The sequence below is a fragment of the Haemaphysalis longicornis genome, unplaced genomic scaffold (genome assembly GCF_048455015.1).
Source record: "Haemaphysalis longicornis isolate Haplotype H1 unplaced genomic scaffold, Haemaphysalis longicornis Haplotype H1 scaffold_1, whole genome shotgun sequence".
Lineage (NCBI taxonomy): Eukaryota > Metazoa > Arthropoda > Arachnida > Ixodida > Ixodidae > Haemaphysalis > Haemaphysalis longicornis.
The window spans coordinates 469069814-469097373 of NW_027526203.1; the positions used below are offsets into that span (position 1 = coordinate 469069814).

Sequence of the window (27560 nt, forward strand, 5' to 3'; positions counted from 1 at the left end):
TGTTTCTTTGATCCGTTGGCACGTACCCTGCAATAAGCTCTACTCATAAAACCTTCCAAGTTCTACCGTACCTTTCACAAGCCTTCGCCTCCTTGCATAATCACCCTTCGACACTCGGTGCCTCTGGTGGCACAACCGATCCTAGCCGAACCTGCAGACCTCCCGTCTGAGCCCTTGCTGGCCGCAGTTCCAGCGGATCAACCTTAGGACGAAGTAAAACTTCACTGATATACAGCTTTGTCAGCTTTTATTCCCCATTAATAAGACTACTATGACAAGTTATACCCCGCTAACGACGCGTAAGTAAGTCAAACAAAAAAAATGGACGCCATCCTGCCATGCGAAAGTAAATGTCGAGCGCAGCTGTCGTAAACCACTACACATGCTGCGTGTTATTCCGACTCCAGCTTTCTCTGTGACCCTCTTGAACAGCATCTTCACCGCCCTATTCAGGCGCACTGCAGGAAGCGGGCCCACCGCGCAGAGGGCTATCCGAAACCGTTCTTTGCCGCCAGATTTTCCGATTCCTCCTTACATTTTTCTTTGTTCCCCTCGAACAGCATAAAATTGCGTGCGGATCATGAGGCCGTGGACCAACTGATAGGGCGAGAGCTCAATACTGAAAGTGGCTATCCGAACAACATATTCTGTATAAAAGCGCGTGTCGCGTCTATAGCGTATACGTTCGTTACGCCTGTATTCGGGACCTTGTACACGTCAGTGGAGCAAGCGAACTGCGGTCACATGCCCATGTTCCGGACCGGAAAGTGCGACATAAGTTGAATACCAAGGATAAGATGTAAAAGGGATTTTCCGCAGCTGGTTTGCGATTTTTTTTTTCTCTCGCAGAAACGCAACCACGCACTTGGAAACAGGACTGAAGCAACACATGGACGATGTTCAAAACAGTTGGGCGTCGAAGGTGCTCGCCCAGTATGAGGAAACCAGGGATGATGAAACAGGCTTAATTGCGCAACAAGAAAGGCAAAAAAAAAAAAAAAACGTGTGTGCCTCCTACCTTTTCTCTAGTACAAGCCTCCTTATCATTAAAGGCATTCCTTCCTCCCTCTCACAGCCACGAAAACAACCTAATCGCAGCATGGGTTCAAAATCTACCACTCCGGTACGCAAGAGGTCGGTCACGGAAGCTAGCTGCTGTTTTGTTGCTTTTTAAGAGGCTTGCTGCCAGGCAAGTTTTCAGCAATTGGTAGGATGCACAAACGCGTTTTAATTTTTTTTTTTCTACTACCCAAGCATCGAATCCAGACGATGCCAAAATCGCAAAGTGAAGCCCTCATGCGCGAAGGCGCCGTCATCGCACAGTGGCACGCGTAGGTGAAGACGTGTGTCGGACTATCCTGGCATAAATGGCACTGAAGACCCGACGGTCCCAGGACCATCGGCGGGACTGGATCCATTGCGGTCTATGAAAACGAGAAGGGATCTGGGCGCGTAACATGTTGGATGCATGCACATAATGGCCCCGAAACAAGGGCTCGTTCAGAGGAATTTGCACGCGTATGCACAGGTCTTGTCGCTTCTTACCCGTTTCGCGTACTAAACTTTTATCCGTTAAATAATCACCACGCCACCTTCAAAAAGCACCCTTCGACGTTCCCGAAACGGCAGACGACTGCACTCAACAATAAGAAAAGTGCAATGTGTGGAAGCAATGTTTATAACATGTTTCACACTCAAGCGGTGACCACGGCGAAGATGTTTCGTGGAATTAAACCAGCGTATTAACCCTCAACGGCCGCTGATTATTGCGTTTCTAGAGGAAATACGCAAGCGGAGGTAACTACGTCATTGCTTACTGCCAAACGAGCACACATATTGGTTGTTTTGTCATGTGCAGCGCGCGTCTTGCGCCGCACGCAACGTGTGAAAAAGCAGACGACGTGAGAGCGCCATCCACACTAGGAGCGGTTCGTCCCGCCGCCGCCAGGGGCCGACTGTGTTCGCGCTCAGGGCGAATAGCTTTCGCAGTGGTTCTAGACGCCAAGGAAAGAGTGAAAAGCGCTTATCGAAAGTGTTGCAGGGCCCCTTTAAAATTTTATTTCTCTGTCTGTACGTCAGCACCAAGTCTATTTATAGATTAGACGTGACAGTAAATCTTTTTTTTTTTTTTTTTTGCCAGATGGCGAAGCTGAGAGTCGCCATGTGCATAGATCGACTAATATAGCAGAAAGTACAATTACCAATACTTTCAAAATAAACACGGCCACAGAAACCTGTTCCCGAAGCCCTGCGTGGCCACAATGGTACCGCGGGCAGGATACCTCGGCGTTCAGCATGGCATGCCGTGAAGAGCAAATACGGAGCGACATGCGGGGATAGACGGTGTTCGTGCACTGGGTGAACAACATTAATTTTTTTCGCGCCTTAAACAATTAATGTTACGATTAAACGCTTGGATATAAATTAGATTTAGTTGCATTAAACGTATTATGTTTCAAATTTTTACATTGAACGCAATAATGCGCAATTAGGACTGAATATGCGGGAAAAAGCGAATTAGTTGTCGATTTTTTTCCTCCGTTGTTTTTGGATTTCAGCTTATCGAAACGGTTCCAGTAAACACTTTACATCCAAGAGCAGGCATAAAATAGGCGGAATAACTGTAACTAAGGCATTGAACTCCTAAAATATTAAAAATATAAATGCACTTTTTGCTCGCATGTAAACGCAGAAGAACATTGCAAAACGGCAATGTTTAGAAGATATGTCACACTTTATTGTAATGCCTATCGATACACTAAAAAAATAAAACTTCACAATGCGCAAAAGGATCTCTTGTTCTGAAAAAAAAAATGTTATTGTACATTTTGCCACCATTAATAAACTTTAATGCGAAAAAACATTATTACGCTTGAAATAATTCGAAGAAAAATCCCGCGCAATGCCAAGCTTGGGCCGCAATTATAACAAAAAAATACCCTAAATGGTCAAGTTCGGTGGTGGAACTGTTGGCATGGAATGACCCCTCTTGTAAGCATGCACAACAGAAAATCCTGTGTGAATGCCTCTTTAAATCGATATTCTTCTATTTGATTGCCTTCCGAATTTACCCTGACCCTTGAGTTACAGATCACCTGCGCGAGGCCCCCAAAAGGGGGGACAACTATTCCGGCATCTCACCACCGGCTCGCTTGGCGTACTGGCGTTTGTAAGAGCCATTTTGACATGAATTGCGTCCGTACATGTCAGAGTTGTGTCGTCAGTGTGGACTCGAACAACGCCCGCAACTGTGTTCGTTCCAAGCTCAGGCGCCCTTTGTTTTCGCCTGGCCGGATCTGGGCAGCCGCTCGGTTAACCGCACACTGCAGGTGCCCAACTTGCGCTCGCAGGTGCGTCAACATTTGGAGGCTCGCCAGCGCTTTTCAGTGGGGGACATTGGGGAAGGGTCCACGGCGCCGTAAGGCGGAGCGCAGTTCGCCGAGGGACCGAGCCCCGCTTGTTCCTAATGGCACATTGGTGCAGCGGTTGCGTGCCAGGCGAAAAATTCCCAAGTGCGAAGACGGAGCGGCGCTTCCGAGCTGATTCAGCACCATGCACGTCCCGCCAGGAATGTCACCTATTCAAACGCACCGCGCTTTGCGGACCGTTGTCAGGCTTTTACGTTGCTCTGACACAGGACCACGAGGTCTTATCCGGGCATGAAAAGGCTCTCGGACGAAGTAACATACAGCACCATCGCGAAGCGGGTGCACGACCAAGCACAAAGGGCGGGAAAAGGCACTGCGCGCGCATGCGTGTCCTTGCCAGAGGCCCTGCACGAAATGGCAATGCTGCAGCGACGAACGCACTTCTGCGGGTTCACTTGGCACCCCTCGCAAGGCGGACAGGCAGGCCGTATCGGTTTGGGCCCCGGGGCCTGTTATTTCAAACGTGCGCCGGAGCCTCACCAGGGAGACGGCCCTTTGGTCCCACCGAAAACCCAGGTATGAGGCCGTCCAAAGTGACTGGCTAATGAGGCAGCTCGTCTGCAGCCCCGCGCTGCCGACAATGGGTCTGCCGGTCACCTGTCGCCGTCGTTAGCTCGGGCGGACCAAATGGGTTTCCAATGTCCTCACGCCTAATGGCGCCCCCTAATGCCACCCGCCGGCTTTTCTGCGGCCTCGAGAGGCCGAATGCGCAGACTGCGCAGGAAACAGCGCCAACCCCAGCCGATGCAGCGGCAGAGGCGTGCACGTGCTGCCGCTGCCTTGCACGTTAAACAGAAGCCGCTGAATTCGCTCGAAATAGTCGCACGTACTTGAAACAAAGAGCAGTTTGCGTGCACTTGGATCTAAGCTGCGATCTTTTTGCACAAGAACGTATGTGTGCCGCTGTCCAACTTGCAGCTTACAGACTAACCCTGAATCCTTCCTCCACTCAACCGAGGAACCATCGAGTGGAGGACAGACTGAGAATACGGCCATAAAGCGTGTTCCCGAGATTTGTCGGGTCGAGCACAAACCGCTCGGGGGAATGACAATTTTTAAGCGCCTTTCGAAATGTCTGTCAAGCGCACACGAAACCACCACGCGTCGCCTACACAACACGAGGGCTGCTTTGACGCCGCCTGAATCCCGTCATTTCGGGAGAAGTTTAACCAGATCTGGACGCTTTGGCATTTAGCAGAAGCGGCGAGCTTTAACTGCCACAATTCCAACGGCCGGCGTTGTCAATGCGGCCCAAATAACGATTTTTTTTTTCTAACGTAAGTAGCACTGTATAGTGCTTTGAGCCTGGCCAAGTCTGTATTTTCCGGCTGTGGCTCCAGAAGACGTACAGATGCATGTACGAGCGCCCGTGGGATTAAGCAGAGCCGTGCAGTACAGACGGAGGAGAGCTTAGCGTCGCCAACAAGCACCGTCGTTCATTAAGCCCAGCAAAAACTGGCTCGTGCCACGAGGGTGGCCTCAACGCTCAGGCGTCAAAGCTCGGTTTGCGCGACGCAAGCAACATGTGCACTAAGCGCGGCTCCTAATCGGCTCGGACGATCCAAAATCGCCCCCGCTTCTTAATCCCCCGGCTTGACAACTGCCAGCATGCCCACAAAAACAGGAAAATACTACTGCTTTCGTTATTTCCGGGTGGACCCGAAGAAGCCCGGGACGGCTATCACAGCTGGCGGCAAAAAGAGGCGGCAAACGTGGTTCAGCGCGAGCAGAGGCTGCACGGCACAGCGGCAGCACAGATCCTGAGTCACGCTGGAAAAGAAGCAGCCGCACGCGTCTCGTGCATCTCCCAAGGGTTTCGCCAACGCGGACGGTGCGCGTTCAGGGCACCAGCGACGATAAATCCAAAATGACAAAGCTCGGACGGCCGGCATAGAAGCTCCCAATATTGTTTGGCTCAGGTAGGCCTCCCGAGGTGGTCAAATCTCGTGAGGCCTCTGGCAGCTGAAGGCGGCGCTGTGTGACTGCAGCTTGTGTGTGATTGTCAAAAGTAGCTAGCGGTGCTGCCATGTAAACAAGTGGGAGGCTTCGCTCGCGAAGACGTGCAACAACGAGCCGGCGCCCTCCCTGCCGTCTGACGTCCGGCCCGTCAGCGTAGCACACAATCGAGCGAGCGGGCCCCTCTGCTTTCCTGAGAGCCTTGACCCACACGCCGGCGGCGCTGGTCCCGCTCAAGCAGCTGCTTCGGTGTTGGGCGCACGCTGCGGAGGAGCGTACGCCCCGGAGAGGCGAGTCGCGACTGCGCGTGCGCAGTACGCTACGCATCCGCCCCAACGATGCGTTGCTACGCACGCAACGACTTGGAGCGGAACGCTCCGGCCGCTATCGCGCGCTCTCGGCCCGGCGAGAAGGCAGCTTCCAAAATGGCAGCTGCTCCGGCGATGCCGGTAGGAGGCGAGAGAGCCGGTCCTCCGACTGAAAACGCGGACCGTCGCGTGTGTTCCTCATTAGGCGACAACGTTTCAGTTCTAACCGGCATACCGGCCAGAAATGAACGACCAAGGACAACCCGGATGGCTCCCGAAGCGGGTGGCCGTGTTCGTGTGCGTGTCGCGCGGGTGTAGGAAAAAAATTGTCCCGGAACATAAGGTCCCGGAACTTATGGTTCCGGAAAAAATGGTCCCACCTCCAAAGTAGGAACAAATGGTCCCGGAACAAATGGTCCTGGAACAAATGGTCCCGGGCCCGTCTGCGGGCTATATAACACTACCCTATAAGTTATAACACTACTCCATGTGTGCTCTCTTTTTAATTTCGATGTATCTTGCCAATGATCCGTTAATTTTAGTGACATTAATAAACGTACTTCTTTTTATAGGGTGCAAGCAAATCAACGACTAAATAAATAAAGGTAAAAATTATGTCTATGACGATATCCCGCTTTTTATTCCGCATCGTCAGCATGGCACGGGGGAAAACACCATTCGCCTCTCTTGGCCGACAGCAGCTTTCCATCCCGTTCGTTAGGAATGGCACAAGGAGGGACGGAAGAACGGAATTCCTCTCCTTACGAGCTCGAAAATCTCTGGAGACGGCGATGGAGGCGCGGGCCATGAATCACGAGTAGTTTGCATTGCGGTGCCTCCAACATTGAAAGATATTTCTACTTGCAAATATTTTATACTCGGCTATCCTCCCATTCTTCTCCTTATCCACCTTGTTTTCTGCTTAAAAGGACGGAGGATGGGCATGCACTTCGATGCTACTAGGCGTTAGTCACGGGTGCGTGCGTACGTGAGCTGTTTCCTTCTCCATCGGAGGCATCTCCGGTCACCGCAACTAATCCCAGCATTAGTGCACCTGTCGCCGGACGCTGCGAGTGTAACAGACGTTGTTGACAGGCTGTTTTCAGACTAGCTAATTGAGGGGCGACACTCATACATCGGCTGGGTCGCTTGGTCCAGCCAGGCTGGCGCGACATGACGAAATTCTTCCAAAGAGGGCAACGAAGGCCAGCTCAAGCAAAGAGGAATATGCCACGACTGCAAGTCCACTACCCCCCGCTTTCATGTTTCGATCTTCGTGTTTTAAAGGGGCCTGGCGATGGGGCGATTCTGGCAGCGGCGGTGCACCAACTCGCACCATGCATCGACTTTTCATTGAACGATGACCTCTGTGGCCGTGTTCGATGTTTACAATTTGTACCAGTGTAAAGTCATTAAAAAATTAAAGCCGTTCCACTCAATGTGAAAGCTGTCCGAAGTGCAGAGCAGTGATTCGCCATAATGGGCTGTACTACCGTTATCCGCTCACTGCTACCACCCAATGCAATTCAAATTTCCCGCCTTCGCAGTGCTCGCGTGCCCCCTGCCTGAAACTGCGCCAGCGGGAGTTCTGTTCTTTTTGTGCTTGCTTTAATTTCGTATGTTGGAGCTGTTTTGCGTCATTCCGAACGCGCAGCTTTTAAAGACGATAGTCTTTCTTGGGCTACTTAAACCCAGAAATTTTGGTCTGTCTGTCTGTCTGTGACTCGATTCAGCCACCCGGCCAAAGTAAGATAGGTATAGCGCAATAGTCTTATATACTCACAGCCAAATGTAAACGTCTAAGCCCGGTTTATATGTTCATACTTGTCAACTTTGTTGAACAAGAACAAGACATTACGCAAATATAAGACAGGAAATTAGTAGATATTTACAGTGTTTCTTTATTAAAAAATTCATGGATGCTTGGTTTTTCGATAGCAAATGATATTCTACATCTACTGCATAAAACCGCCGCCTCCTGGCGGCATATGAAAAATCACGCGGCAACAGCAACGAAAGGTCCCACTAGCTAGGTTCCACGTTCTGCTTGGAACGCACGTGGAGCACGGCCACGCGGTTCTATAAACCTTGTAGTCGGCCGCCTCCATTCACGCGCGTCTCCGCCGTACTGTAGCGCTGGCATCGAGGAACCCGGCCTGTAGCAGTGGAACGCGGTAAATTCAAATCGCCTTGCGCAAACCTTGGGATGAGCGCGACGGTACAGGAACAGCATGAGAGGTGAGCGGGAAAGCAAAGGGGGGCATTTCCTTGGAAAATGTCCACAAAGACTATCGTCTTTTGACGATATTTGCAACGAAAGGAGCAGATACGCGGCCAATTTTTTTTCTTGCGCGTGGAGCCTTTCTGCGTCATTTCGAACTCGCCATTGTTTTCTTGCGCGGCTGCTTTTTTCGCTTACTATAGTAAAAACCAACCCAACGAGCGTTCCTAACTAAATGAACGCGGGCGCTGCCGGTTAATTACGTATATTTTGCCTCAGATGTACCTATAGTTTTCTTTGCGCTAAACAACGGGGATATGTAGGACAAGCGCCAGCGGTTCACGAGTTTCGAACGCTTATGACTATACAAACCGCTTGGCTTTCGAAGCCTCTGGGGTACGCCGCGAACGACAGCGTTACCACGGGACGCCCTGTTGCTCTACTTGGGTCCAGCGAGCGAGTGCCTAAAGTGCTGTGCACTTCAAAGACGCGGAAACAATGTTTATGTTACTGCGAATGAAGTGGCATATGTCTGTGGTCAAATGTCGTCCTGAACAATAATACTTACTGTCGGTGGGGGGTGACTAGCAACGAGTACGAGCTCACCTGCTGCCCTCAGCACGGATTCGCGCTCCCGCAGCACGACGGCAACGTGAACAAAACGTGTCATCCAGCAGCCTCCGAAACCTTGCAGGAAAAGAACAGGCGTAATAATAGCCAAGTGTTGCGTATTTTCGTTTTTGAGCTGCAACATTTTCTGGGGCCCAAAATCTCTTGAACCGAGCTGCAATGGAACCATTTGATGTAATGAGCACAGTAATGTAGCTTATCTAGCGCAATAGAGCTTTCATCGGCCGAAGTTCTTTTTTTAAGAACAATAAATCGGCGTATACCATGCGCTAGCGCAGCGCTATCTTGACTGGCGGTCAGCGGTACCGGACGCACTTACGTTGCTTCACATGACCGAAATAATGCCATCGCTGTATTTATAAGTAAGCTGACTGCACGAGCCCAAGTGGGACTCCCTTCTCAAGCGTTTATAAACGTTTATATCCGTACGGGCATTGTACATCAGCCAGCTTAATTTAAACCGCAGCTTTACTGCTCCGGTTTATGAGAAAACTGAATTCATTAGGAAAATTCTTGCTGCATGTTATTGCATTTACTTTAAACATTGGGCGAGGGCTGTTAAGCTCGCAGATGCTATACAGGAAACAAATTTTGATTGAGCTACTGTGGCACTAGTTCGCTATGCACTCGGAATAACAAAAAAGAGAAGGAAAGACGGCCGGGAAAGGGTGGACTAAAATCCCTTCACCTGCTTTAGCCGATCAAGGGACTTTAGGGTGAACGTACGTGATGACGTACGCGTGCTATGAGGAGTTGACCGTTTGTATACAGCATTCAGCTCAAGTAAATTTAGCCTTAGGAAATGCATTATATACACGAATAGATAGAAAAGTCATTGTGCGCAGATACAAGTACATAAATGTAGATACGTCAGACCCTCTCCCTCCCGCGTAAAAGCGTCCATACACAGGTGCAGCAGTTGGTGGGACCATTTCTTCCTACTTTTAGAGTTGGTGTTGCGGTGGTGGAATGCGCGCAGTGTTTGCGCGGCTCGGCGGCCTCCATTGCGGGCATCGTCGCCTGCATCGTCGCCTGCACCGTCGTCGCACCCTCGGCTGCGAGCCGAGAACGTTGCGCTACCCGTGTGAAACGCGAAGGGTTTGTAGCTGGACTCCACAAATAAGAGGAAGTGAGGAAGGCTTCGTATATTTTGTTGAGTTGCTACACCCGAGTGAAGTGTACCACTAAACCGCCGTGTCAGTCTACTCGCTGTTTAATTTTGCGCGTCGCATGCCATGCTCAGTATTTGTCGCATGGTCCTGGCATATTTCGGAGCTGAATAAATGAGTATGCCGAGCACTGCGCGTTGCTTCAAAACTTTGGCTGCGCGGTTGAGCAAAACAATCGCAACGGGTATATCGTATTTTCCCTAATACTGAATCGGTAAGAGGGTCTTTTTATCCTACTTTTAAGGTTTGTACAATAGAAACCAACGCAAACGCATTGAAAAAAAAAGCCCCATCCAGCTACAGCTTGCCTTGGATAGTCACGCAGGCAAGGGCAAATCATGGCCTCCGAGATCACCCCGCGCGCGTTTGCGTTAGCATACGCTAGACGTAGGGTTAGCTAGAAGTAGGGCAAGTAAGTAGAATGAAACAGGCAAGTCGGTTGCTGACAACCGACGCCCCGATTCAGAAGGAGAGAGTCCCTAATCATCATCATCATCACCGCGCTAAAAAGAGCTTCCCTCAAGGGCGGAACAAAAAGCTGATGGGACGGGCAGCCGCGAAATCCCTTCTCCGTCCGCAGTCCTTATCGGCCCTTGCAGGGAGGGGTGACGCACCTGGTTGCGGGGGAGCGGTCCGCCGGTGTCCCCGCAGGTCGTAGCCCCCAGGCGAAGTCCTGTGCAGCATGGGCGGCGCGTAGCCGCCTCCCGTGGGCGACGACACGGCGGGAGGGTGGTCGAGCAGTAGCGGATCAGAGGCCGGGCTGCGGCGGCCGAACGGCGACGACGAGTCGCCCGACGCCGACGCCGGGGCCGTCAGGAGAGCACCGCCCGGGGAGGAAGCGGCCAGCTGCCGGATCTCCTGCGAACGGCGGCGTCACGCTTAGCGCTGCTGGCACGGCTCAGCCGAACTCGCACAGAAGAAGAAACAACGAGTAGTTCACCAATGTCGTGCATCTGTGCGCGGCACATGCTTACACGAACGACGATTCGCAAGCCTTGTTAACGCACGGGTGAGTTCCTGGAGAAGCCACCGCTGTATAAAGGCAATGAGCAACGAAAGTAGAACAAGGGTGACCTCTTTGGAAGGCCCCGGTGAAGAGCTCAATTCATCGATGCCATTGAGTTTGGGGTGGCGGAAGGCAGCACTATTGCGCTTGGCCAGACACATAGGGGCAAAATCCAATCGTTGGTTCGCCTGGCTCGCGTTGAAGCGAAACCGATAGAGTTTCGTCTCAAGTTCGATAGGCGGTTTTCTATCAAGGGCAGGTGTGGAAAGCATTGCATGCTTTTAAACAATACGTAAAATAATGAGCGAATAAAACACAAGTTCGCACAAGATGGCACAGTGAGCTTATGGAAGCGGCTATACAGTTCGCTTGCGCTAAAGCAATAAAACCCGGGAATATCGAGCATGAGCACGACCTCAGCGAGTTGCACCGCAGTGCACGGTCGAGCACAGGAGAGAGAAAGGTTTTGCGTCCTCAAATGGAGACGAAAGCAATGCGTGCGCGGCTGGAACAAGCAAGGGCGGAAAGGACCGCAAAAGCTGAACTTCTGACCAGCACAAGCTTGGAAAATTATGCAGCCAGCTACGTGTGGTACGATTCGCCAGACTGCAGATGAACAAGAAAACAAGTCACGGACACCTCACAGGCAAGTTCTTGCGGAAGAGCTTCAGCCGCCACAAGTCGGAACTGCCGGCCTTCAGGCAGCAGGCGGTCCTCGCCTGCAGGAAGTCCCGCACAGGTCTATGACCTCTGGAACGCACGTCGTCCTCCTGGCCGACAACCGAGCGAGGGACGGCTGCGTGCACATCTGCGCCGCGGGGCCACGCAACCAGCCGGGTATGCCGCAGGTGTTACGGACCCCCGCCGAAACATAGCTTTTTCCTCCCGCAACTGCGCGAAGGCAGGAGAGCGCGCGCTTCGGACGAAATCGAAACGGGCAGCCCTTCTCCGTTCGGCTGCCATGCCCCGACGTGCCTGCTGCCCCGTCGTTAGAGGCCGCAACGCTGTTGCCGTGTGTCGACCGGTGAAAGACAGCGGCAGGTCTCGGAAGCGTCCCTGAACAAAGGTTTAAAGCGCTCTGGCCTTCTCCTATACGTTGCCACGGAAGGAAAAACTGCTTCACCGAGGCCGTGGTGTATGCCTGAAAAATGGCGTACCACGTCCTCCGAGCGGTCCGACTGCTAATCGAAGGGGCTAAGAGCACGTGCAAACGCTTTGCTCGGTGGAAGGAAAACCTACTTCCTACTTTATTAACTGGATGTGTTTTTTTTTGTTTTTTTTTTTTGCAGGACACATGCGTACATCGCGGTAGCTCGAACCACTTTTTTTTTTTTTTTTTTACAGTAGCGAGCTTTTTGTATGTGGCAGCCTCGCAAGATATTTTTGTCTACGGTGGCTCGTCCGTAGTGATGTCTATCAGCTACATAAGCTTAATAAGACTTAATAAAAGTGATGCCTCTTAACGGCGGAACAGGCACCACTGCGAAAAAGAAGCCAAAATAGCCCCGACCGCGGGATATGTCACGTGGCGGATTTGCGGTTCTTACGGCAAAAAAATGCTAACAAGAAGGCTCTGTGCCTGTGCGAAGACAAAGAAATGGATAATGGATATGCCAGTGCGCGCGCACGCAAAAGATTGATTGATTGTGGGGGTTTAACGCGCCGACGCGACGCAGGCGATGAGGCGCGCCGTAGTGGAGGGCTCCGGATTAATTTTGACCACCTGGGGATCTTTACCGTGCGCCGAAATCTCGTACACACGGGCGTTTTTGCTTTTCGCCTCCATCAGAAAAGCGGCCGCCGCGGCCGGGAATCGAACCCGCGACCTCGTGCTCAGCAGCGCAACGCCGCACGCAAAAGGCTGCGTACTAACTACAGATCTACGAGAACGTCCTGCCAGAAATGAACGGGGGAAATAATGAAATCTAAGAGGTCATCACCACAGCAAAAACAGTGCGATTTTACCTGCAAATTTGCTGTTGCGGCGCCGCTCGTGCGGCAAAGCGGCCTATTTTCGTAGCGTCGGCAGCAAGGAAAATGCTGACTTCTCTTCGATGATGATGACGATTATTGCTATTGGTTCCCCACTGTAGCGGGGCGATGACATGTCATCTTACCAAAAAGGGCTTCATCATTAAAGGCAACCCCCCTCCTCCTCCTCCCTCCTCCAAAATATTGTTTTGCCGTACGAGCGGCGCCGCAACACTGAATTCGCAGGTAAATTCGCGCCATGGCTTTTACTCGTATACTTGCACTCCCTCAAGGCGCTTTCTTGCGACGCTAAATGCTGCTTGTGTAGAAAGCGCATAAACAAACACGCATACTTCAGTCCCGCACGTGCACGCCATCAGACCTTTGAACCGATCGCCAGGATGAACACCGAGCGTGCAGCGCGTGCCGCAAGCGAGCTGTCATTTGTTGCTCGTACGCACAATGCAGTGCCACAAGTTGGGCTAGCAAAGGGAGAAGAGACGGCCGGAGTAAGGACCTCTTGTCGTCCTCCAGTTCAACTCATTTTGAAGCATCAATTAAGCGGCTCGATCACAAACGGAGGATCGCGAAGCAATCTCAATGCTTTTCCTCCGCAAGCATGCAACGCAGGCAGGCCGCGGTGTCCGTGGTTCCGTTTTTCAGTGTTCGTCGGCCCTCCAGTAGGTTCCAGCTCCGCTAGGTTCCAGCTAGGTTCCAGCTCCGAGCGAACCGTTTCTTGCTGTCATTTTCCTCCTTTTCGTCACTTTCACGTGATAGAACGTCGCGTGAGGCACCGCTGTCGGGAAACTGGGCCAGTGTCGCTCGGCTGTGCGCAACGCAGCCGCATGTGCACACACGCAGCAGCCGTCCTGCGCGAACTCCTGGAGCAAAGCACCGCAACCCAGCCGACGCTCTCGAGAGGCCACGTGAGGAAACGCTCACCGGCCAGTCTGTTTCGTAATGTCCTCCTCCTCCTTTCTGTCGTCCCTTGCAGCCAAGGCCAGCGCGGGCCGTGCCCTCCTGCGACGGCGCAACGCGGCCAGCGCCATGGCCTTTCTGGCAACGAGGGCTCTGCCGGCGAAGAACTGAGGTCCCGGAAAGAGGACTGAGGAGGAGGATCTCCAACCACTCCCTTTTCCCTCCACCTCATACCGGGCACACAATAGAGCTCTCTCTCTCTCTCTCTCTCTCTCTCTCTCTCTCTCTCTCTCTCTCTCTCTCTCTCTCTCTCTCTCTCTCTCTCTCTCTCTCTCTCTCTCTCTCTCTCTCTCTCTCTCTCTCTCTCTCTGTTTTATATATATATATATATATATATATATATATATATAGAAATAATAATTGGCAGTCAAGAAAACCTCGGAAAGCAAAGGGGAGGATGTAGTTAGTCAAGATAAAGAATTTGGAAAATAAGAAAGTAGAGAAAAAATGCCCGCCAGGTGGGATCCGAACCCACGACCTCCAGAATACCGGTCTGGTGCGATAACCACTACGCTACCGGCGGGGATACTTTAGCCTCCACTTTCTGGGGTATTTATGTTCAGGTGTTTTTGTTTCCTGCGCTTGGGGGTGGTAGCCAGCGCCACTCGGACTGCCAATTATTATTTCTGTCTTATTTCAACGAGCCCCTCATTTCCTATTCTGATTCGCTATATATATATATATATATATATATATATATATATATATATATATATATATATATATATATATATATATATATATATATATATATACATAGTCACGTGCGCGCGGAGAGACAGACACACAGACAGACCGATAGACCTAAGATCGTCCGCAAAGCGATCGCCTATCCCAAGAACGAGTTTCATTTCGTTCATTTGGGAAAGGCCTGAAGACCGGCAGCCAGGCCTGCTGGGAGTTAAATATTTTGTCCCTCCACGACGTCTTCTCCGACGAGCGCGCGTTCACTGAGCTTAAATACCAACATATGTGCAAGGAAACTTTCACAGTTATTTACTCCAAAGTGTTCTGCTAAACTTAACCTGTGCTTTCGTCCAGTGAACCATGCAAAGCCCGCGGAGAAGTACGCATGTCCAGTATTTGGAGGACACGGGGGGACTGACTACCTCCACTTTTGCACACCGAAAAGTTCTCGGCTGTTCTGCTAAGTCGCGCGGATCAATCGACGAAAGTGAACGCTCCTGGCCGAGCGCGAGAAGGGTGGCCACATGTCCTTCGACATGTCCACCCGAACATGTCGTGCCTCAATTACGCGTTGTGCGCCTCTCACTGCACTAACAAAAGCTGGTCATCGCGCAGTTCACAGCGCATGGCAATGAACCAATGCACTGCATGCTTAACTCATACTCGAACGGAACCGAAAAATGGGCCAGTTGGTTGGAGCAGTGAAACATGGCCAGCGCTAGTCCTGTGTATTCTCTTCTTTGTTGTCCCGTCTCTACCGCGCTGTTTTACCATGTTTCACTGCGAAAACGGGAAGCAGCAGTATTTGAAATTTGACAACGCAATAGCGTAACTCTACTTGACAAGTTATGCGAACCATGTGCGTCACTGTCATAAAATTCCGCAGAAGGGCTCCAGAATAATGCCTTTCAAACAGAACCTTCGAGAGACGGAAAACGAAACCCCACAAAACATTTACGCGCTGAGAGCCCGGTCTTGATTTGAAATAGAGTAAAAGAAAGTGCAGCACCTATTTTCACCGCCTCCTGTGCTTATAAGGCGTCACTGAAGAGAACTGCCATTACCGTTTAATATATATAGTGTCTAATTGCAAGTCAGCTGTGTGATGTCAATGCAGCAGTTTGGCGGCCGCCGAAAGAGAGAACCTGGTGTTTTTTTTTTTTTTTTTTTTCTTTAAACTTTGTCATATTTCGGTCATTCAGCTACAATCTGTTAATAGAGAGTTTTAGCTGACCGTTTCTGACGGTCCGCTCCGCTCCGATAGCAAGCGGGAGCGCCATTGCGCATGCGTGGCACGCAAGCACGCTACCGGCGATACCGGAGCGGGGCCCCGCTCCGCTAACCGGGGCCTCTTAGCGGACCGTCGCGGCAGCTTACGCTACCGGGCGGAATTTCAACATGGCTGCCCCCGCAATGCGAGTGCGCTCCGGCGAACTTCGTTTCATCAGTTGAAACACGACCGACGAAACCGCGAAAGCTCTTCCGAATAGGCAATGGTGCAACACACCTCAAAGATCTTTAGAACGTACGCGAAAAACGTCGACCGAAGCGCGGGGCTGCTTTTATGCAGCGCCGAGAAAGACAGCCTTGGCTTGGCTATTCCAAAGTTTACCGGCTTGTTTATTGTTATTTTAAAAAATTATACAATTTCAGCGACTACATTATACAAAAAAAGGTTAAATGAGGCCAATAAACAAGGTATTTTGCTTTGATTGGGCGAACAAATACCAATTCTTATGTTTCCTTTCGGTTGAAGTTTTGGTTTACAGGCGCACACGAAACGACCAGTCACGCGAATCATTCCCCTTCGAGGGAGATACGGTTATCGCTTAGCTAAAAGCCTTTCGGCTGGTGACGCTCCGGTTGTGCTGAGCGGGACGTCGGGAGCATAGCGGAGCGTCAAAAACGGTCAGCTATAACTAATATCCAAGGATTGTTCTAAAATTTGGCCGAAAGTTTTTCTCCACGCGTAGGCTTCACTGCAACATTATGCGGGAAAGCTACCCTTACAGTAATTATTATTATTATTATAATTCTTTAAATACAAATTCTGTCTTTCGTTTGTACGACACTGACATCCACAAGAGGTGTTTTGCGAAAGCTATACGTGACCTATAAACAGTGGTCGGTTGGCGTGAACCATTATACATTTGTTCCAACTCTTTCAACATGAAGTGAATGAACCAGTTCTTGTCTGGCTTGCACACGTCCACATTGCAGCCACCGACAACTATCACCTAAGTGCGAAACATTATAAGACCTGATTTGCCACACTCGTCCCTCGACGGCGCAGACCGGACAAAGGATGCCTTGAGAAGCTGTTCCACGAAGGAATGTCCGGAAACGATAGCCGCGGCATGGGCGCGTTAAGTTTGGCCTGGGGACGCCGTGCGCGGGCCGCCGGCCAGGTCGCACTTCCTGCGCTCGCACGCACAGCCACCCTCCGGCCGGCGTTACGTGTCCGAAACGGGACGCCTACGTCACAGCATCGCGATCGACGTGAGCCGGCCTTCACGCAGGGAGGAAAGACGCGGGGAAATCGCGGCCACGACGTCATCCGGCGAAAAGTGTCGGCACACGTCAGCCTCCGTTTCTCCCGCGCCAGGTGGAAGGTCTAACCGGAAGATCTTCGTGATGGCCCCGATTACCGCAAGGTTCTTTTTTCTCCTCCGACTCCCGAGGGACGTGGCGGGAGTGCCGGTCCTGAATACAACTCTGCTTCTGGGAGTAGTCATCCTCCTCGTCCTGTCCCTACAGTACAGCAAAGAATTTCGAGCCACGGGCTTTGATGCCTCGAAGCCTCACCCAGCTCGACTATGAGGCGCGCCGTAGTGGATTACCGATTACTAGTACGCCGCCTGCAGGGGCCGGCTTTTTAGTGTGCGCACAGGCATTGGCGCACGGGCGTTTTCGTTTTTCGCCTCCATCTGAAAAACGGCCGCCGCGGCCGGGATCGTAATACAGTAAAAGCTCGTCAATTCCAACTCCAAAAGGGACGCCACCTCAGTTCGCATTAACGAAAGCTCGAACGAACAAAAGTGACTCACGAAAGCCGTACAATGCGACTGTAGAGCAGTAGAGCGTGTCAGCAACTGGATGATTGAAAAAGGCCGCGACTGAAAGCTGCCTTTTATGCTTGAAGGCGAGGGCTAGCACTGTTTGCTCCAACGAGCGAACGTTAACAGAAGGCCTCCTTTTCGCGTACGCCGAAACTGAAGAAGAGACGGACGGCATTCCATCCGGGCATTACTTCCGAGCGGCGGCCGCACTGATGCTTCGTCCGCCACCTCCTCGTGGTCACTGGCAGCGACGGACCTTAGAAATGGTGCCATCTGTCAGCACGCCCCACACCCCGAACTCGTGCCCACACCTACGTAGTCCGCAAAGAAAACCCTCCCGCAACGTCGGATTTTAGATTGCTTCTACCCGATTTAACTCCTCTCTCGGCTTTCCTCTCCTTTCCGGAGGCCTCGTGCGTAGGTAGCGGGGCCGCTTCCCTGGCCATGCGCCAGGCCCCAAGCTATCGGCGGAGTGGCGCGTAGTTCGAATGATCTCTGCCGTTGGCCCCTCGCGTCCGAATTAACGGGCTTTTCAATACACAGTCCTTCTACGGCGACTTTGCCGGACCAAATAGTGCAGTCCGCATTATCCATAAATTTGAATTATTTAAGTTGGAATTAACGAGCTTTCACTGTATACAACGCCCACTGTGACGAACACTGCGCTCACAGAGCACAGCGCAGCGCATGATCTTTCGTGTGAGCAGACAATTACACGCGAGACTCTCAGGAGGGGCCGCAGGGCAGAGTGCCTGCCGCGAGTTATATATGAAAGAATAGTTTCGGCAAATTCCCCTGTAGGGTCATTATTGTACACACACCACCAAGCCCTCACTCCGCATTTACTTTTTTATATGATTTAATTGCTGGCAGAATTTTCAAAGGGGAAGCATGCACACGACTATTAGCACAAGCACGGGCGAAAAATAAAACACAAGGAGCGAAAAAGATGTTTGAGCGAAGGCATCAGGACTGAAATGGGTGTAAACATATTTATATGCGGTCGCAGAGACAAAGGGCGACTTTCTGAGTGCAGTTCTTGGGGGAACTTCCCACATTGTATACCCAACCGAACTGCTTACACCGACGCTTTGAGAGGACCCGCAGTTTTAAGGTACAATTAGGAAGACGAAACGCTATCTTCCAGATCAGCACGACTAAGCCCGCGGTGTGGCTGGCTCCCCACAAGCGCGCTGCAAGAACGCCCCGCGTAGAGAAGCGTTCCTCGGAAAAAAACAACGGCCGCGGCCTGGAGAAGCGCATTCGCGGATCGACCAACGAGGGCCGTTATTCCGAAACGCCGGCACTCGGGGGGAGTGCTGGCATCGCCTCCACCACGCCGCCTCTACGGCTGGCGTCAGCCGCAGCGGGCAGCGCTGGGAACAGAGCCCAACAGCAGGCCTCCCACCGGGAAATTCCAACAACGTTCGCTTCGTCAGGAGCCACGGATGTTTGCGCACAAGAGACGCGCAGGTCGACCACGGTTAATCCGGCGTACAGTTATAGTAGTGCTTGGGGTTCTTCCGGCAAGCGCTCCGAATAGTAGGCTATCTGCAACCTATGCGCACTCCCGGTGGTTACTCATGGGCAGGAACATTGGTACTTACTAAGCACCCCAAAAGGAGACGGAAAACCTGGATCAGCCGCGGGCGCGCAATGACAGGAGCAGCGCTTATGGGGACAGGAAGCGCGCGCCTTAGATTAAGAGCCAAACTGTCGGGGTGCAAAAGTGCACATGGGCTGGGCACGTGCTGGTGCGGAGAACCAGCGGACCACCGGGGTGACAGAATGAGCATCTTTGATGGAGCGATGAAATGACAGCCTTCGTAAGACAAGAGCGCAATTAGAAGCCTATACGGGAGAGGCGTTCGTCCTGCAGTAAACTTGGATAGGCTGGTGATATGCATACACGTGCTATGTGTGAGTGAGAAAGTGCACCCATTACCGATACCGTTCCTAGCAATTGCGTCGCGAAAGCATAATGAAGCCTGATTTTTGTTTTTTGAAGTCAGCCATGCGTTACATTCTGAGATAAAGGTATGCAGGAAAGACGCACTTCGTCTCCATAACTCAGGCGGGGTCATCGTCAAGTCTACAGCACACGAAACCGTCCAGAAGGTTACGCAAAGAGGTTTCGCGCTTGTTTCGGATGCAACAGAGCTACCACCTAGAAGGAGTACTCACACAAAATTTCAAAGCTGGGATAACTATGTGAAAGGCTGCCTTTGTGTATGGAGATGTCTCCCAGAAAGTTTCAACAGTAACCGTTCAGTATAACATATTTTAAATCCATTTTAATCCTTGCGCGCGAGAGAAAGCTCAGAACAGCTGCCCTTTCGCAATCGGCATCAGCATGACGCCATCTGCTGGTCCTCGCCCCAAACTGCCAACGTGAGGGCTCCCATGAGTCATGACGTGACCAACGCTGCGGTTGCCGCGCGGTGTTCCGCGGTGTGTACATGTCACGGTTTTGGGACTCACGTCATGCTGCCCTGCGCGTGGAGATTGTGGAAACCACGGCCGGTGTCACCAACAGTGGTGTGGCAATAACGGTGGCAATGGCGGCCCTGTCACCCATAACGAAAAAAAATGTTAGTTCAGTGCGTTTAATGGCGCAAGGGCGTCTGTGGCCAAAGAGCGCCATGTTAGTTCTGTATGGTCTGTCAGTGTCCGTGTTCAAAACGAAACAATGGGATGTGAGTGAAGTGGCTTAAAACTGCTAATGTATGGGTGTAAAGGGCCTCGGATTTCAAACGTGTAGATAGCCACAATTCGAGCTGAAAATGACAATGGCATAACGTGCACCAGGGTACCCTCGACACATGTCCCTTGTTCAGACAAGGGCTGTGAGGGCCTGGTTCGCACAAGGGGGCCCACAGTACCGGCTGCGCTCCCGAAAGGGCATGAGGTTACGCTCGATATGAGATGAGTTTTAAAAAGTCAATGTCATGAAGGCATGAAAGTAGGCGATTGCTCGAAAACATGGGTTGGTCGCATAGAAACGGTGAGGGGTGTAATGGAATGGGGTAATTGTGTTGTTCCGAAAGGTGTCTCCGTCTTGCTTCCTCCGTGCCAGTACACTCAACAAGGACGTGGAAGGCTGACACCGTCCTCCACACTTGTCACAGATTGGCGGCTGTGTTCCAGTCAGTAGATAAGAGTGTGTGGCGTGCGTGTGGCCTATTCCGAGTCTGCACATGCTTATTTCAATGAATCGCTCCTGTTTGTCTGTATGGTATGTGCCTAGCTGCTGTTTAATTATGTGCAATGTATTGCCAGTTTGTCCATTCCATTGTTCTTGCCAGCGTTCAGCGTTTCTGCAGTTCTTTCATATGAGACATGTGGGATCTCAACCCCACTACGGAGTGCGGCCACAGCAGCATCCTGGCCAGCAATTTCGTTGCCCAGAATTCCGCTGTGCCCAGGAACCCAACAGATTATTACTGTTAGTTTTCCAGCATAGGCCAAATATATAGCCTTAAAAAGAACGTTTAATACTGCGTTTTTATTTGGCTCTCCTAACTTTAATGCTGTGACCACACTCAAGGAATCTGTGAATACAATATATTGATGTGTCTGAGTTTGCGTAATGTGTTAAACTGCGAATAAAATTACTTGTGTTTCCGTTGTAAATATGCTTGCATTTCTGCTCATTGTCTTAGCGGTGTTGAAGCTCGGGCCGTGCGCAGAGCACGATACGCTGTGAGCGGACTTTGAGGCATCTGTGTAAAAACTTGTGAATGGGTATTTGTGTTGCTGTGAAATGAGTTCTCCCGGTGCCCTCCTTTTGTCGCAACAGGGGTCACTTCCCACGGAGCAAGGAGGTCGTTACTGGACGCCCTGTAGATCTCATTAAGAGACCCCATGCTCCTCCGCTTGCGCTCTCACTCGTAGCGAGAAAGGCAAGGGAATAAAACGGGCGATTTAAAAAGTCTCATGGCCGATGTGTATTTGATGATGTCATTACAGGGATGGTCAGCCACTGATGTCATGTTACGTTTGTATATGTGCGCTGCTGCTCTAAGCCCCACTGGTTGTACTCCACATACAAGCTTTGAATAGGGCTCGTCCGGAAAGCTCCACGTGCAAGGCGTAGCTTCGAGTGCAGCACTGGATCCAACATTTTCAGAGCAATTTTGGAGTCGGATCCATATAGAGCACCCCATAATCCAACCGTGACATCACTAAACTATTAAACAGACGCAACAAGCACGCTCTCTCCGCACCGTAATAATGATGAGACAGGACTATCACAATGTTCACTGCCTTTATACAATTAATTTTTAACTGTCTAATGTGTGGAATGAAGGTAATTTTCACGTTCAGCATAATTACTAAAAATTTGTGTTCAGTTTTTACCGGGATGAGTACCCCGTTGCGCTGGTTGCGCTGTACACCGGGTTCTGGTCAAATGGCTCGATGTCTCGAGAAAAATAACATAGACGTGCTTTTTTCGGGATTGACCCTAAACCTGTTATCATCTGCCCACTTTTACAGCTTGTTACAACATAATTGTATCTGTCGTTCACATATGGACAAGTTGCATGATTTCAAGCTGATATGGACAACATTCACGCAAACTGTATAGGAGATTGAACGTGGCAACGTCTTTCCGAGTGTGTTCCTTTTAGTGATGAAGAGAGTGCAACTCAACACTCCTCCCTGTGGCACACCATTTTCTTGTGTATATAGTCAAGACAGTGTTGCTCCCATTTTCACTCGAAATGTTCTGTCTAACTTTCTATCGTGTGGAGCCCGTTGCCACATACACCAAAAGATTTTTGGTCACGCAATATGCCATATCGCCAGGTGGTGTCATATGCCTTTTGAAGGTCTAAAAACACGGACAGGCAGTGTTGTTTGTGTGCACAGGCATCTTTTATGTATGATTCTATTTGTACTAATTGGTCTGTAGTGGATCGGCCTGACCAAAACCCCGCCTGGTGGCTGCCAAGAATCTTTTTTTTTTTTTTTCAAACAGCTAGTGAGGGCAATCAGTCGGTAACTTGTGGGGGATGAGGCAATCTCCCCCGGTTTTAAATTCAGGCACCATAATTGACTGTTTCCATGACTCTGGAAAATGTCCAGCACACCATATCACAAGTGGAGGATAGTTTCAAGGGTGTCTGTGACATTGCGTACGTGATTTGGTAGGCTCCTGGAGCTGAAGCTTCGCACGTGCTTAAGGTGACCTTCAGCTCCTGGAGGGTAAAAAGAGTTCTAGGAGTCATTGAAAGGCTTATTATCGCGTATGGGTGAACGTTCCTCGAACCTTTCTTACTGTATGAACGTATTCGTGCACCCGCCACGGTGGCTCAGTGGAGGACGCGGGTTCAATTAACGGCCGCGGCGACCGCTTTTCTGATGGAGGCGAAAAGCAAAAACGCCCGTGTGTACGAGATTTCAACGCATGCATGTTAAACATCCCCGGGTGGCCAAAATTAATCCGGAGCCCTCCACTACGGCGCGCCTCATCGCCTGCGTTGCGCCGGCGCGTTAAATCCCACAATCAATCAATCAACGTTTTCGTATAATGGGAAGAGCGAGACACATCTGCAAAATGCACGGCCAAAGCCTGATCTTTACTAGAGTTTCCAGTGGTGCTGACAAGGAGGAAGCTGTGTGTTTTCTGCCCATTTATTTTTCTGATCCTGTTCTTTATTGATGTTGTGAAGGGCCTCCAACTGTTGGCTTTAGCCTCACGGCGAACCCGCTTTCCCAGTTCTTTAGCACGCTTGAACGCTATCAAATTGTATGTATTTGGGTATCTGCGCAGAACACCCCATGCCTTGTCCTCGTGCTCGCCTACAGTCCTCGTTCCACCAGGCCCTCCTTGGGTTGCGCGGGCCACCAGAGACCTGGGGATGGAATGGACTTTTCGGCAGCGTTGAGGATGTGCGCCGTGAGGAGTTGGATACCCTCTTCAACTTGTAGGTGTTCTATGGATGTGTGCTGAAGTGAGATGTTTCTGTAAATGTACTCCAGTTTGCTCCTGCCAACCTTCGCGTCAGTACTCCTTTTAAGACAACAGCTGCTACGTCTGACAATCTCGAACGAATAAGCGATATCCGGAAAGATTTCTGCCACGACGACAGCACGAATAATAAACATGATAAGACTACAAGGTCGGGAACAATTCTGCACTTTGTATTCTTTTTGCAACAAGGCGCGTCCCACAATAGCTCGCACAGCGCTTCTCGGTGGCGCCTGCCACCTGCCCGATCAGCGCAAAGCTGATCAACGCGGGGGAAACAGAACAGGAATGGGAAGAGGCTGCGGGAAGAACGTTGCACTGCTCAAGGCGACCGACTCTAACAATGGCACATCAATTTCTCCGCTCACGCCTCGCGGTTCGTGTTTTATTGGCCTCGTGCATGCACGCACCAATGTGACAGCGCGCCCGGGAAAAGTCGCACCCGGCAAAGCATTTCGCGCTAGCCTCGGGAGCAAGTAAAAAGAATAAGCAACCCGAGACAACTAAAGCTCGTTCGGCCCGAATTTCGCCGACACGTTCTCTTTATTTTGTGCTTGGGCTCATCGGCTGTCACTGGCGTTCCGTGGCGGTGTGCGCGGCATACAAAGTCACACAAGGCAGAGACCTCGACCTGAGCGCCATGGAGTGGGAAACGAAGGAAAGTCGCGGGGCATGCACGGATTTCTCGCCAGCACGGTATTAACACTAACTATACCGGGGCTAATGAAAATGCATATGCAGAGCAAAATTAGGGTAATAGCCCACCCCAAAAAATGTTTTCCCTTAATTCACAAGCCAGGATTGTAATTTTTTTTCCGCTGAATAAGCTCGACCAATTCCTAAAGGTACAAAAAAAAAAGTTACTGATTTCGAAAAATGCGTCAAAATTGCTGGTCACGCCAGCAATGATAACTAAATAAGGAATTGCTCAATAGAAAAAAAAAACTTTGGCATATATCTAGCTAAAGGTCTCACCTGTGCAGTGAACTAGGATGAATGTAATATCATGAATATTGAGGAAGTAATGATCAAGAAACTGCAAAAAATGAAAAAAATTGTCCCTTTTGACCACAGTTTTTCTGCAAGACAAGCTCCAAAATACAAAACATTGCACAGATTTCTTTTATACCAGTTCATTGCACAGAACAGTACGTGTAAAACAAGTACGCAACATTTAATTTGAAATACCATATCTGAAAAAAAGTTATGAACGTTCGCGTAGCGCGAGTTGTTGCAAAATCTTGTTTTGAGAAAAATGTAAAGGTTTGAAACCGCGTAAAAGATAGGAAAAACAACACATGGAGGCCTGAATTTGACCTAAAATAAAGCTTGGGCTTCCGTGGCAATAAATAATGCAGAGAAATATGTTTATATTCAAATGTTAGTGATTTCTACAACCGATGTGGTTTTGCTTCAGATTGGCAATACCAGAATCAAGGGCTAGAAATCTAACAAGCCGGGACTACCAAGATATTCATAATAAGAACGTAATTCAATTTTTGTAACTTGCTTCTGAATGTTGAACAATACCTAAATCGTACAAAACAAGATAAACGTTGTAGTTTACTCCTTGCAAAGAATGCAAACCAGCATGATTAAGGTGAACGACATTCATTTAGTGTCGGACATCCTTGTCGTGGCTCTAATAGGTTTTATAGGAATAATACATGCACAGAAAAAAAAAGAATACAATTTAATAACATTCCAGACAAAGCACGATAAGAAAATTTGAAAATAGGCATGCGTGTTATGAAAATAGGATGGATTTCAGAAACGGATTTATTTTCGGTTTTGGGAAACAAGGGGAAAGACTGGAAAACTAGAAGCTTCGCGTTCAACCATCGTCGTCGGTAGACGGAAGGGTGCATGGTTTTTTTGCTCAGTGGGTCATTTAATGCTTTCGTTTTATACATTAGAGAGAGCAGCAGCCCTCGACTGCGCGCACCAGTCTGCGGGGTCGCTCTATTATCCGTAAGTGCACGCCGGCGTGGCACGTCGATCTAGCCCTCGTCAGCACAAAGCACAGATACGCGACTGACTGATCGCCATCTTGTACATCCAATTGATTTTCGCGCGCGGTCGTTGATATTAGATGCAGAGCATCTGATTCACTCGCCTTGTCCCTCCGACGTCGTCGTCGTCGTCGGCGGCGTTGTCCGCCCCTCCCCCATTCTCCTCGCCGCACCAGCTGCGCTCTCCGCCGCTCACCCCCTCTCCTCTCCGATAGCGAACACTCTCTCGCGAGGGGCATTGGATTCGATTCGATTCGATTGGCTTGGCTTGGCTTGGCTTTGGATTGGATTGGATTAAAACGGATTGTGTTGGATTGTGTTGCGTCATAGCCGCGGCACGTTGCGTCATAGCCGCGGCAGACGCGCTGGGGCCAGCGCATGTGCAGTACTCTCTCTTCCGCGGTTTCCTCTCCTTCGGGCGCGCTGCGCATATAACCGGTGTGCCGTTCTCCGGCGAAGCAACATCCACGCTTGGCTCAAACACCTAGAGTCCACGCCGCTTTACAAGTACGCCAACGTCGTCATCGACTGGGACCGGCTTACGCAGTCCCCTCAACGTTATGCGCGCTATAAAACGCGGTGCCTGCGCCGCTCCGCTCCATCGTTCCAGCGCCGTTCCTTTCCTCCGCTGTCCAACGCTGCAACGTGGACCCCCTATGCGTCGCATCTACACAGGGGTTCCGGCGAGGGGAGGTGGTAGTTTTTTTTTTTTTTTTTAATGAACGAAATGAGGTCATGATAAATGCGGCTGACGACACAAGACCAATCTGACTGTGGCACAAAGCCTGCCCCAACCGAGTTTCACGCGAGTAGCTTGTGATAAGCGGGAATTAGTGGCTCGCTCAGTGAGCACGGGCAGGAAAGCCAACACTGCAGTACGCCAAAGAGGGACCAGGGAAGCACGTCACTTTTTCGCGTGGCCATTGGGATTTCGAAATGTTAGGAATGAGGAGAAAAACATGCACCCCGCGAGACTTCCAACAACCCCTATCGAAAATTCTAGGAGTCCATTCCACGGCCCGGATTTTTTTTTTTTTTTACATTCCTCTATCGAGCTCATAATATTCGCGTATTTCTTTTGTCTTCCCCCGGTATACATTCCGTTTCACAGATGGTTCACCTGTTGTCAGCTCTCCGAATTACGTGCCGATATATGCATTTTGTTAATTCGATGGCTTTGATTAGGCAAAATGTACCTCCTCCCCCCCCCCCTTCCCCCCCTACCCCCCCCCCCCCCCCCCGACCTGTTAGGCTGATGGGCGAGTTTCCTCGAACCGTAGGCCTATGGATGCCCTCTGAGGGCGCCTGCGTGAGCCAGCAGCACGGCCATAGAACATCAGCCGCAAAACCGAGCTGGCAGTAGTGCCTGACTGCGTACTCGTACGTTAATAGCGCGAAGGCTGGGTTTTTTCGTCTCGTGTGTTATAATATCCGCACCCAGAGCTGTTCTCCCAGAAGTGGAAAGTGCGACAAGTAGTTCTTGCCGTATTAATGGAGAGTTATAACTGTCCCGTAGTACTTGTTATGGAAAAACTTGCAGTCCACGATCTTTAAATATGGCGCACTGCAAGCCTATATCATACAATTTTATGATATAGAAATTTTATCGTATATTGGGTAGAGCTGGAAACATACTTAAAATGCTCACCGAGGGCATTCCACTCGCGCGTGTCGTTTGAACCAGTGTGAAAGTGTTTGTGTTTCGCCCCGAGAGTTCACTCATTCTTTTCTATGCCTTGTGTGCGTCTGAGAATAAATTTATAAAGGTAAGGAACCTTCCTCGGCTGTCCGTTATCGCGGTACGTGGAATGCGTCTATATTTGGGTTTTGCTTGTATAAAGGCTGTGGGGTTATATATATCCTGGTGCCCTCTGAAAGAGTCTGCTGTGCTTTATTTTGTTCCGTGCGTGTATTCCTACACACCCCTCGTTTCATCATGGTGCTGGTTTTTGTTGTTTTAGTGTGCGCTCGAGGAATATAGGAATGTGTGGCATCAATAACACGCGCGTAATAATGTCTCTGGCCTGGTCAAGTTTTCAATAACATATATGGGTGTGTACGAGAGCTTGGACATTTCTTTGAACTTCTTCCAGTCTTCTCCCACTTCCCTAAACCTTGTTGAGCATGTGGAATTGCGTAGCTGGGAGTGGACTTGAGTGAA

General features: G+C 50.4%; 1 protein-coding gene across 1 annotated transcript in view; it reads right to left on the reverse strand.

Moving 5' to 3' along the window:
- Positions 1-27560, reverse strand: part of LOC144162670 (uncharacterized) — a 159259-nt gene that overhangs the window by 96657 nt on the left and 35042 nt on the right. Inside the window, exon 2 of the mRNA XM_077693299.1 lies at positions 10327-10570. Within this exon, the coding sequence (XP_077549425.1) occupies positions 10327-10570 (244 nt within the window). The remainder of the gene's footprint in view (positions 1-10326; positions 10571-27560) is intronic.